Genomic DNA, 12,982 nt, shown 5'->3' with positions numbered 1-12,982 from the left:
TCTGTATTTTCCAAATGTTATCAAGAACAGAGCAAATCCTGATACATGTATTACAAACTTATTTGTACATATTGTATAAGGCTTACAATGGCCTGTTATATAATGAATTATGTCATTGGTTCTTCTAGAAGAATGACCCCTTTTAAATTTTTTTTAGAAGACTGATTTCTTTTTAAAGATTTATTTAAATCTTTAAAGTAAAATTACAAGAGCTGACGTGCAGGCCAGAGATGGGGGGCGGTGAGCGGATTCACCAGAGACAGAGTGGGGAGAACAGACGGATCTACTGAAATACACTGCTAAGGGGAACAGCAGGCAAGATGAGAGGTCTGCTTCACCATGTGGGTCTTCTCCCTGGCTGGCTGGAGAATTGAACTTGTGTTACGTGGCTGCAAATAGCTTCATAGTGCTGCGTCTTCACACCCTGTGCCACCAAGAAGGCCCCTAGAATGACCCTTTCTTGATAGCCTTGTTAACACATTCTTATAGCTGAAGAAATACATTAGTCCACCAAATCATTAGTACACCAATGAGCTAACAGCATGGTTTAGGACTTTCTATTAGAAAATTGCTGCCTCTGTCTTAGCTGTAATATTGTCATGTTTTCTGTTAATATAATTGATTCTAGTACATAAAAAGGAATTTAAATTGGGGTTTTTTCCTGGTAGAAGATACAGAATTCTCCTTGGTGTCCTGCAAGGACTGGCACAGTTCTGGGATCTCTCACCTGAAATAGTTTGAGAATCAGTATTCTGACAGATTAAATATTATTTTTTAGTTTTATTTATTAATTGGAACTCATTCTTACTGTCTGTACCATTCATGTCAGCATTAACCTGCCTTCTGTAATTTGGATTTATTTTTAAGAAATCATCTTTGCCTATTAAATGTTTTTTAAAAACAAGCACTAAATTTCATATTGCTTTTGAAACCTATGAATAGTTGTCGGTAAATAATGTATTAGGAGTAACTATTTAAAAACAGTTTTTGGAAACTGCTAAATATGTCAGAAAATTCAGAGGAAGTTGTAATAGAAACTAAAGGTTCATAGATTTGACCCTTTTTTTTATTATTATTACTATAGGCAGGACCTAAAAGAAACATTTATTGACAGTGGTGTGATGTCTGCCATCAAAGAATGGCTTTCACCTCTACCAGATAGGAGTTTGCCAGCATTAAAGATTCGAGAGGAGCTGTTGAAGATTCTGCAAGAGGTTAGAGGCAGATGATCTGACTGTTTGCTCTTCATTAGTTATCTGATGTGGTTTGTATTATCGCAACCTCTATATCTTACCATATATTTATACCTTTTTTTCTACCAGAGAGTGCCAGAGGAGGTAAAACCTTAAGTTTGTTAATTAAGAACATACCATGTAAGAAACCTTGTAAAGTTTCATGTAACTTTAGTATTGAAGGAAAAAGATCTTGGAAGTAGTGACAATTTATTTAAAAAGAGTATTTTTGTAGAGGCCAGGTGCTGGGGAAGTATTTGAAGTAGAAAGAGTACCAACCTTAGAATCAGATACACCTGCATTTGAATCTTGGTTGGGCCACCTTTATGTGGCTGTTACACCTTGGGCAAGCTGCTTAACTTCTGAAGGAATTTCTGAGGAACCTGCTATGTGCTAGGTGTTTAGCATTTGTATTGGTTCATTTATTCCTCACAACAAATCTTCAAGGTAGGTGTATTGTCTCCATTTTACAGATGAGGAAATTAGGGCACAGAGAAGTTAAATGACTTGTCCAAGGTCATAGAACTAGCAGATGGCTGTGTTTGGGTTCAGACCTTGATCTGTTAGAGTCTGAGGATTTGGTCTACTCTTACATAAAACTGCTAACCTATGAGTATGTTTAGTTGAAATTTTCTCACATTCTCAAGTTTGCTTTAACTCAGTGGTAATACTGAACTCTATTTGTGTTCAAGGTCTGTAGGTCCTGAAAATTGAGTTGTTAATTTGTTCTGTTATAAGTGAACCAGGTCTTAGAGACCCTGTAGAACAGATTGGCAGAACTCCCAGCCTCTGAGTGATTAATATATCTGTGTGTGTTTATGTTCCCCAGCTACCTAGTGTGAGCCAGGAGACCCTGAAACATAGTGGGATTGGACGAGCAGTGATGTATCTCTATAAACATCCCAAGGAATCAAGGTCCAACAAGGACATGGCAGGGAAATTAATCAGTATGTACATTTTGCTTTTTGTTTGTTGTGTTTATGTATATAGCGAGACAATGTATGTATAAAAGCTAATATTTTACTAGTATTCATTTTAAATGAGTCAGCAAAGTAAATAGAAAACATTTTAATAACTTCCTGTAGGTATTGACTTTTTCCCTCAGACTTGGAATGCTTCTGTGTATATTTAAGTATGCTATCCAGTCTTAAATATAGCAACTAAAATCATCCATTTCTAATAATGGATCAAGAGCATGTAGAGAGAAAGGGATTAGAGTTCAGGTCCTAGAGTCAGTCACCTGGATTCAAACCCTGATCACACCACCTGCCTTACTACATATCTTTGGGTTAGTGATTTAAGCTCCAGACCTTGGTTTCTTCCTCTGTAAAACGGAGAATTGTGTTTTGACTTTGGGTTATCATAATGATTAAATGAGAGGACGTATACAAAACACAGTACCTAGCACATAGTAACTCCTCAAGAAATGTTAGCCTCTGATGCTATCTATGATTGTCACACATCAGTTGCCATATTATTTATGAAATCCTTCAATTTTAAAATTTCCTATTGAAATTTTAAGATTTATCAAAAACTTAGAAAAGTGTAGAATTTTTTCATAAACTGGCGAAGTAGTACATCATTAAACTTTTTAATAACCTGCCAGCTACTGCTTTACAATGATAACTTTGGATGCTTTTATGCAATGGTTCTAGACCTTCTTTTTTGCCCTGGACTGAGAGAAGCAGAATATTCTCACTCATGCCCATGACTTAATAACAACAGTGATTCTGAATCTGAGGCAAAGCCGGTGGGTCAGTTTTCAAAGGCATATAGACCCTCAAGACTCCTTGATTCTGTTTTAGTGCAACCTCTATGTTCTTTTTATACAGGTACTTTCTCATTTTTATCATGTATTAAATGTAGCTGTAAAAGCTCCATTATGTTTCAGAACAAAATCATTTGTTGGCACCTCTGGACTGGTACTGATGAAACACTGAACATGCAATACTTGTTTTCACTTTAACAACTTGCTTAGGCTTAAGGAAGTACAGAGTACATCCTCTGTATCTGCACTATTAAAATGTGATGTGTAAAGATACAGACTATTTTGACAGTTAAGCATGGTGACTTTTTTGTCACAATAAGAAAATAGAAGAATTTCAATCTTTCCTACTTTCAGTAGAGTAAATTCAGAAATTTGATTGTTTTTATGAAATACCAGCACAGCTGATTGGTGACTATGTAACAGAGTCTGATGTTACTCTCTTAATTCCTGTAGTGATTGCAGGTTTGAAGATATTTTTACACTGAATTTTCTGAATGAACTGGGCTAGTTAAAGTCCTTGTGTTGTTAGCCTGTGTTCATCCTATAAATGATCCTGAAATAATAATATCTTCAAAGAAAGAATATTCTGCATGCCTGAAATAAGACCTCACACTGGTGTGTGATTATTTTAAGGAATGATGGGGAAATTGCTACTTTGTGAACTAAATTCATAGTTGATTTTTTTTTGTTACAGATGAGTGGTCTCGCCCTATATTTGGTCTTACCTCAAACTACAAAGGAATGACAAGAGAAGAAAGGGAGCAGAGAGATTTAGAACAAATGCCTCAAAGACGAAGAATGAGCAGGTATGAGGGAACAGGTAGGAATAAGTGGCGTAATATTAATGTTGTAATAAATCATTTTTTTAGTAAGAAAGATCTTTGAGAAATGACAGTGTTTTGTTTTACCTGTCAGCTTGATATGTTTGTGTAGTTCATAAGCCCTTTCAATTTAAAAGTAATTACTCTATAATGAAGACCCACATCGCCTCCCAGACTTTTCCTTCTGGTGGAATGTGTCCTCTGCCACAGTTCTGGAAACTTCTGAAACAACTTGTCTTCTTGTAGAAAATACTTTCTTCGAATCCTTTTACAAATCTTAGGAGGAGAAGTGATGTTACTGGTTTTAACCAGTTGCATCCGGGATGGCAGGGTCATTGGTGAAAACTCGATGTACAAATGATCACTAAAATAAGTACTACTTTTAAAATGTTGAAGTTATTTCTCTAATGCAGTAAAAAGGACCTAGTTATGTTGGTGATATTTCACTTTGTTACTTTTTCTCTTAGTTATAAGGTTTTTAACATTCCTAGTGTCTTGCTGATTGCTTTTTCCCCAGCACTGGTGGTCAGACTCCCCGGAGAGACTTGGAGAAGGTGCTGACAGGAGAGGAGAAGTAAGGTTCTTGTGTTCATTTTTCCTGAACTTTATAGAAAATGTTCTGCCTGCTGCTTTGCTCTAAGAGAAGTAGTAGGTAAAGTGATGTTAGATTCTCGTTGATGGGGGATAATTTAAGCTTTACATTTGTTGGCTGTCCACACAGCATTATATTGGGTGCTCAGGAGGATATACAGAAGATTGAAAAATAGTTAATTCAGTAATTATTTTGTTGCTACTTGCGAAGTACTAGGAAGTATGAAGCTCTAGGAACAAAAATCAAAAGTAATCCAAAAAACTTTTAGAGTGATAATTAACAGAGAGTGCTTAAGCAAAGATGTGAAGGGTTAGTGGGCAAGGCCTCTTAGGACTAGCGGATAGACAGAAGGCAGTAGTCTGGTGCCTGAGATGATGATAGAAGAAAAAGTTGGAAACGTAGCTGTGCTCCAAATTTTGAAGGAGTGTAAATCAAGGTGAGGAATTTTCACTTTATGATTCTACAGAAACTTGAGCACGGACGTGAAGTCATCAGGTATGATTTGGAACACTGAAGCTGGTGGCCAGGTTGGTGTAGGACAGGTTAGAGGTCAGAGGAAATGAAGGCAGTGATACAGTTAAACTGAGGCTATAATAGAGAAGAAGCAGAAAGTTGACTTTTCATGAACCACACTGCCAGGACTTGGTGATACAGTAGGTAAGGAATTGCCTGGACTTGCAGATTCCAACCAAAAAAAAAATTTTTTTAAAGATTGATTTATTTATACAAGAACCCCGCTACAGGCCAGATGCGTGGGAAGGTGAGAGGATTCACCAGAGACAGAGCGAGGAACAGAACAGGCAGACTGACGAAATACACTGCTGAGGGGAGCAGCGGGCGAGACAGGAGAGGTGCGCTCACCATGTGGGTTGCTCCCTGGCCAGCCGGGATCAAACCTGCGCTGCAGAGGCTGCGGACAGCTTCACAGTGCAGCGCTCAATTGCCTGCGCCACCAGGGAGGCCCTCCAACCAAAATTTTAACCTACATAACTGAGATCCAGGTATTACCGTTCACTGAAATAAAGAACGGGAGTAGATTTAGGATAGAGGTGATTTGTTTTGAGCTTATTAATTGTGAGATGTTTAATGAACTAGCCTCTAAATATCATAAGCCTAGAACTTCGAATTTGGGTTAGAGACATGATTGACAGTTAATCTCCATAGAAAAATAAAGTATAGTGTAACAAATAAACGAAACATCTTGGAAAGTGGGTGTAGCCAGGCAGAGTAGCTAGTGCTGGCAGGTGAGCTGCTGTTTGGTGTTGGAGGAGAACCTAAAGGAGAGTGAGACTGCTAGAGGTGGGCAGTGACAGAAGCTGTAAACAGTTGCAGAGGGATTGATAGTGAATGTTGGCAATCAGGCAGCATCCAGATTTCAAGAGGATGGGAGATGAGCTAGAGGGAGCGAGTGTAGTTTGTTAAGTTTGATGATGAAGCTGTGACATCCAGGAGAAAATAAGAGCCATAAGAGATTTTCTTTGGTTAACCATTAAGTCTGTTCACGTACATGAGGGTTATAGGAGTTTGTTGTTAAGAATGGAATAAAGTATACAAGGAAATACAAACAATTCAGACCTTTGTATCTTCCTCTTTTGCTCTTTCTCCACCCCTCCACATACACCCGCTCCCCATTTACCATTAGAAGATTAGTTACCTGAAAGTTGAATGATTTGAATGTCCAGACATCTGCAAATAGGCTTTGCTTTTGAAGGATGATAGTCTCACTTTGGTCTGTTTGGTAGTTCTCAAATGTGCACAGTAAGTCCTCCCTTAAACATTTTCAGTAAGTTCTTAGAAACCGACAATGCCGTGGTGTAAACAGAAACCAGCTTTACCATAAAAAGAGTTAAGTTCCTACAGCATATTTCTGGTCACAAAAACATTACCAAACTTTTGAATAAAGGCCCAGACACTTCTGATATTAAGCAATAACTTGTATTCATTCAGGCATTTATATTCTAGCCCACTTGTTCCTGTTCAAGGTCAAGTGTGGACAGAGCCTAACCTAGCAACTTGAGCACACAGCTGGAACCAGCTCTGAACAGGATGCCATTCCATCACAGAACATACTCTTCACTCCCAGACATACTCATTCACTTACGCAGACTGGGAAAAATTTGACATGCCGATGAATTCCATCTTTGGGATGTGGAAAGAAACTGGTTTGTTCAAATAAGACACACAGACTTAGGGAGAACTTGCAAACTCCATCCAGACAGTGTCCCCAACCAGAAATCATATCTTTTTTTCCTCATCAACATAAAAACATTATTTAAAGACCTGCTATATAAAAGATACTGTGTTTGACACCAACAAATGCCTGTAAGGATGCAGAGAAAGAGATAATTAATACATTGCTGTGGATGAAATGGTACAGCTACTATGGAAAAGTTTCACAGTTTCTTATAAAATTAACCATGCAACCACCATTCCACCACTCTTGAGCATTTGTCCCAAAGAAACAAAAAATTTATGTTGGTGCGAAACCTGTATATAAATGTACAGCTTTGTTTATAATGGCCCCAAATTGGAATAAACCAGATGTCCTTCCAAGTGAATGGAAAAACTATGGTACATTCATACCATTGAATGTAACTGAGCAATTAAAATGAACAAGTATTGATGGATGCAGCAAAGGCTAATTTCTTACCCACTTGTAAAGGTTACATTGTATATTCCATTTATATAACCTTTTTGAAATGACAGGATTGTGGAGCCAAAGGTACTGATATTCATGGTCCCTGCGCAGTGGGACTGCGTGAATAAGGGAGGTGGGTTTATTTATAGAAGGACAGTAGAAGGGATCCTTGTGGACACACAAAACTACACAGTGATAAAATTACATAGAATTAAATGCGCACACAACAAATGCAAGTAAAATTGTACTTACAAATATCTACGGATTATATCAAAATCAGTGTCCTGGTTTTGGTACTGTACTGTGTTTGTTGTACTGGATCTCTTTGTAGTATTTTTTACCAAGTGCCTGTGAATCTATATCTCAATCTATATCTTTATAAGCAAGGGCCAAAAAAGTTACGAGTTCCATGTACAAAACCATAAACTGCTTTGTGGGCATACTCAGTTTGGGGGACTCATTTTGACTACCTAGTGTTTCCTCATAAGTGAACCCATGAGTCAGGACTCCACTAGAAATAAATTGGGCTCCAGAATCTGATAGAGAAACCAGTCTTGAGGTGAGAGAAGCATGAATACATTTGAAGCGGAATAGAGTTGTAAAGGAATCCTAAAAATGCAGAGGCAGTTGGCTTGGGGAGGAAAGTTGAGGAACTCATAGTGATTTGATGATGAGGCTCAGCTAAGACAGAAAACGGGAGGGTAGAGATGATTTCAGAAAGGTGGGCTGATGAATGGGATGCTGGGGTTGGCTACAAAAACAGTAGCGTTCTCTTCCCATCCTCAGAGCTCTTCGACCTGGAGATCCTGGATTTTGTGCCCGTGCAAGGGTCCCAATGCCCTCAAACAAGGACTATGTTGTCAGGCCAAAGTGGAATGTGGAAATGGAGTCATCCAGGGTAAGCAAATGGGGAGAGTAAGGTGAATGTCAGATACAAATTACTATTTTGTTTTTTACTTCATGTTTAATTGCCCTTAACATCCCTTAAAGTTTATCTGATTTGAAGAGAGTTGCTTTCTAGTCTTAAGTAGCCAGGTCATTGATTGCTCATGAACTACTCAGACTTACATTATAAATTCAGGAAGTTTCTTCTAGTTCCTTTGTTTCAACAGACTCTTAAAGCCTAGCGGTTTTGGTAATAGTCATCTTTTCAGAATCATGACATATAGAATTCAGCAGCATTTATCGTCAGCCCCCTCCCTATTTTTTCAACTATTTTAAGTAATACTGTTGTGAAGTAGACTAAACACTCTCTGTCATTGTAAGTACTGTTGAGTGATCTTCATTGTTTCTCAGTAATCTTTTCTTATTCTCCATTCAAACTACTGTTCCTAGCCTGGTATTCTTAAAAAGGGCCTAAGCCGATTGGAAAAGCATAAAAGGCGATTTGCAGAACAGAAACGACTCAGCAAAGTGCACCGTGCTGTCAAGTTCAGCATTGAAGGCAACAGGATGCCCTTGTAGGCCTGGCCCTACCAGAGTGTATCTGAGAGGTATCCCCAAGGAAGCATGCTTATGCATGGGCTTGAGTTGTAAGCAGCTAGAGTGAAAACAGTGCGTGTGTGTTTCTGAACTAGAGAAGATCAGGCCCACTTCTGGTTTCTGAAATAATGGCCCTGACAAGCATTTCATGACCAATTCAAGTACTCTCGGCTACTTAGAAAGTGATTCGGAAGTCTGTATCAGAGAACCCTAGGGAATAATAGAGAACTACTTAACTGAGAAGCATTTTGGTCTTCCTGACTGGTAGCCATTTTTATTAAGGCCCGTAATCATTGTGGTCTACCTTGTATGAATTAGTCACTTCATGGTAGAAGAGAGGTGACTTCTTTACCTGTGGTGAGTGGCTTACCAACATGCATGTGAGGACTTAACTGTATAAAACCTGACACTGAATATTTAGGAGATAAATTTGATTAATACATATTCAATACAGGTTGGAAATGAAGACTTAGGGCAAAGCCAGGGTCACTACCTGCTGTGCTCTAAGATTAATAATAGTGCCTTTTTGCACTGTACTCTTGACAAGAGTGTATTGCCTTCATATTTTGACTTATCCATGATCATGACCCATGCTTTGGCAGCTAGTTCCACAGACTGCATTCACCTTCTGCCAGTTCATTTTACTGTTCAGCTACTGTCTCAAAACAAAGCATACTTTCTTATTACTGATTCTTATTTACTGAGCATAAATAAAGTAGAAGAGCACTAGTTTAGTTCCTTTCCTTTTTCTTTTATCCATATCCCTTGATAACCTTCTCCCCTACCACCACCATTTTTCCCCTGTCTATTTTGTCTTTTTACCCCTGTTTTTCATAATACTTTTCTTCCTCAGCACATTTATGTCTGAGAATTGAGGTCTACAATATCACAAAAAAAATATAATACATCTTAGTGGCCAGTCTACTTTGGAAACACACCTTATGTCCTCAGGGGCATTTGCCTGACTGTGGGTGTTGCTGCTTCTGATCCTACCCTCCCTTTAGTTGATGGGTAGGTGAGAAGAGGTGGCCCATTCACTTGCTAGAGCACACCAGTGACCAGCATGAGGGGAAGGAAATGCAAGTAGAGTTCCCAGCACTTCATTCCCAATACTCCCAATATCATAATGTGTTGGTATTATTCTACTCCTGAATCTGGCTTGTCCAACTGTGTCCAAAAAAAAACCCCATGTTTGAGGGGCTGGTGGTCCTTTGTTACAATATTGTTCATAAACTTTGTGATACTGCTTATTCAGGAAGGTTGAATATTCACTCATTCCACAATGCACAAACTAAGTGTTATTAGAAAACATATTTAAGAAGGAAATTGGAATGAATTTCCAAGGAAATTCTTTTTATTTTAAATGTCATTTTTATTTTTGAAATTACTCAAGTAAATATGAAACTAGAGTAACCCTCTCCCCAAAGTCCTGCTTTTCTAACTTAACAATTTGATGTGTGAAATATATTTTCAGTAATACTTTAAACTCAGTTTTTTCCTGTTTATAATTGTGGGAGAGTTTGAAATTGTGAAGAGGGAAATCACCTACCATTTAAAAGCAATCGGTATTTTTTTTAAAGATTTATTTATTTATACATACAAGCACTGGGTACAGTCAGAAGCGCGGGAGGATGAGAGAATTCTCCAGAGCCAGAGCGGGGAGCAGAACAGGCAGAAGGACCAAAGTACACTGCTGAGGGGAGCAGCAGGCGGCAGGAGAGGTCTATGCGCCATGTGGGACCCTTGCCTGTGGCCGGGGATCGAACCGGCGCTGCAGAGGCTACGGGCAGCTTCCCAACCCAGCACTCAACTGCTGCGCCACCGGGGAGGCCCGATACATTTTTTTGTCTCTTTTTTTCAACTGATACTTTAACATAGTGAAACTGTTTAATTTTGCTCATGTTAATGTTTTCCAGAGTGCTTTTAAAATAACAAAGATAAATTAATGTTTTAATACAAAATTTTCAAGTAAAATTAATGTCACTTGTAACCCCAACCACACTTTAATATTATTTCTTTTTAGTTCTTTTTATATATGTACACAACATAAATGTTTTTTATTTTGTTTTTAATTTTTCAACAAAATTGTGATCATATTTTACACCTTGTTGGATTTGTTTTTCATTAACATGATAAAAACTCATACCGATATGCTTCAGTGGCTAAATGTTGTATCATGGTACAGTTATACTATAATGTTATTAAACAAATCCATCCTGTTCATGTTTTAAGCTGCTCTTGTTTTTTGGTTTTTAGGACTTTTTTTTTTTTACTGATAAAACAGTGCTACATACATTGTTACTGTCCTAAGATAATGATATAGAGTTGATGAATCATAAAAGAGGTCATTCAGTTTGGTATGTCTTAAGGTATGTCTCTGTATGTAACAAGGCATCTGCCAGCTACAACCTTGTAAGCTGTCAAGAGGAGTAGATGGCGCTGGCCAGGGAGTATGCGAGTTGTTGAGGCTAGATGGAGCTGGTAGAGCTCCGGCTGTCATGGAAAATCCTGGAGGAGTGTGCAAGTAGTAGTTCAGATTGGTGTGTAGAGTTACTGGGAGTTGGGTGACTGCAGAGATCTGTAGGTGACTAAATGCAATTACTGAAAATCAAGCTACATTGTCTGAAAGGAAGTCAGATGTTTGGGACTGACCAGGAAATCTGGGATATATAATAGGGTGGTGGTACCATAGCTCTTTCCTCCTGATAGTGTAATTTTATGCAAATTCAGAATATCAGTGCTAAGGATTAAAATTGATATAGAATAATATTTGGAATTGAGCTGTTACTAGAAAATTAAAGATGATCAACATAGTTCTTGTTCAAAAACGACTTGAGTTCGTTGCTCTATATGAGGTGGATGTGGAGTTTAGAGGAGAAAGAAGACTTGGGAGGCTCCCCACCCAAAGAACTGTACACTAGTACCAACCAGAGAGTCTCCTAGACTCTATCTCATTTTAACATTCTTTGAATTGAGTTTCACAGGTGATTCAGTAATAAATATCAGAGAAGAATTAGAAAATCCATCTTTTTTCCCCCACTCAGCATTTTTAAAGATCAGAATTGTTAGCAACCCAGTGAGGCAAAAGAATTGACCCTTCTCAGCTTTTCTTAAAAAGTTTTGATTTCCTGGAGACAACATCCCTTCAAGACATGCAGTCTTTTTTACAGTAAATGTAGAAGAGATAATTTAACAACAAATCTTTAAACAGGAAAGGCAAGAAGGAAGAGATGCCAGTAGTAGTAAGTCCTTTACATCACAAGATTTAATTCTTTTCTTTCTGTGTCACGTGTTCTTTTTTAACACAAACTAATGACTGCTAAGTAGTCATAGTAATAACTGGTATTTATTTTAAACTTTGACTTGCATTTGTGCTTGTATTTGACATTATTTCACGTCTCCTACCAGTCTTAAGGGGAGTCCAGAGCAGGGATGCGATTCGCCTGGGTTACAGAGCCGGCTGAGGCGGAGCAGGCAGGGTTCACCCACCCCAAGTGTAAAACTGGAGCCCCAGCCCTTGATGGATTTGCTTTACTAACCCTCTAAGCTTGTTCACTATGCTGCAGCTTTTTCTCAGATGACTTTTCTTGCCTTAGAAGAACATTATTCTTTACGTTTGAAGGTGTTTATATCTAGTGGCGAGCTCCATGTTTGATCTTTGAGGGGGAAAAGCATAGTTAAAATGTGATCTGATGGGGGAGGGGGAATAATAGTTACTATTTTTCTCCCTTTCTCTTATCTGGGAGATTTCCATCTATTGAGGCAGAATTTTAAAACAAGGCACAGACAACAAAAAAAGTATTCTTCATGGGGAAAGTTTAATATGTATTTTAATGCTGTGGTATATGCTTGCTTTGTTGTTCCTGAGGTCACCAAAGCATATTCTGGTTCCTAGAGGTAGGAACTCTTCCAACTGCTGACTTTCAGATAAAAAGAAGATGAAGACAAAGCTACATTTATTATTTCAATAATTTGCTCTTTAATTTTTACCCCACTCTTAGTTTCAGGGGACCTCCAAGAAGGGCATCAGTCGACTGGATAAACAGATGAGAAAGTTCACAGATATCAGGAAAAAAAGCAGATCTGCACACGCAGTGAAAATCAGCATCGAGGGCAATAAAATGCCGTTGTGACCTTGCCTGGGTTATGTCCCTGTCTCTCAGAAATGCGCAATGGACTCTGGAGAAAGAAGATATTTTAAAAAAATTTTTAGTGTATCTGTAAATGTTTATGCTTGTATCAGATGTTGTCATAGGACTTGGATTTCTCTCAGTGGTATTTAAAACCGTTTGTTGTGTACTTTGTACAGAGGAATACTAGTCATACTTCTATAAACTTTACACAATAAAATTCCGTTCTGGTTTTGGGGGGCTGTCTCTTCATTGTCTTGGAAAGGGTGAAAACTGTCTGAGTGAAAAGAAAAAACTTAGAAATTGCAATGGTTTATGA

General features: G+C 38.2%; 1 protein-coding gene across 2 annotated transcripts in view; it reads left to right on the top strand.

Annotated features, from left to right (window-relative positions):
• IWS1 (interacts with SUPT6H, CTD assembly factor 1) overlaps positions 1-12,666 on the top strand; it is a gene marked incomplete at both ends in the record, with an annotated part of 47,931 nt that extends 35,265 nt beyond the window's left edge. For both annotated transcript variants that reach the window (XM_084236681.1, XM_084236680.1), the window contains 6 exons: positions 1,085-1,214; positions 2,062-2,179; positions 3,695-3,806; positions 4,339-4,395; positions 7,838-7,949; positions 12,535-12,666. In XM_084236681.1, coding sequence (XP_084092807.1) covers positions 1,085-1,214; positions 2,062-2,179; positions 3,695-3,806; positions 4,339-4,395; positions 7,838-7,949; positions 12,535-12,666 — 661 coding nt within the window. The remainder of the gene's footprint in view (positions 1-1,084; positions 1,215-2,061; positions 2,180-3,694; positions 3,807-4,338; positions 4,396-7,837; positions 7,950-12,534) is intronic.
• Between the last annotated feature and the right edge of the window lie 316 nt (positions 12,667-12,982).

The sequence above is a fragment of the Talpa europaea genome (genome assembly GCF_964194135.1).
Source record: "Talpa europaea genome assembly, chromosome: 1".
Taxonomy (NCBI): domain Eukaryota; kingdom Metazoa; phylum Chordata; class Mammalia; order Eulipotyphla; family Talpidae; genus Talpa; species Talpa europaea.
This window is presented reverse-complemented; position numbering and strand designations above follow the sequence as displayed.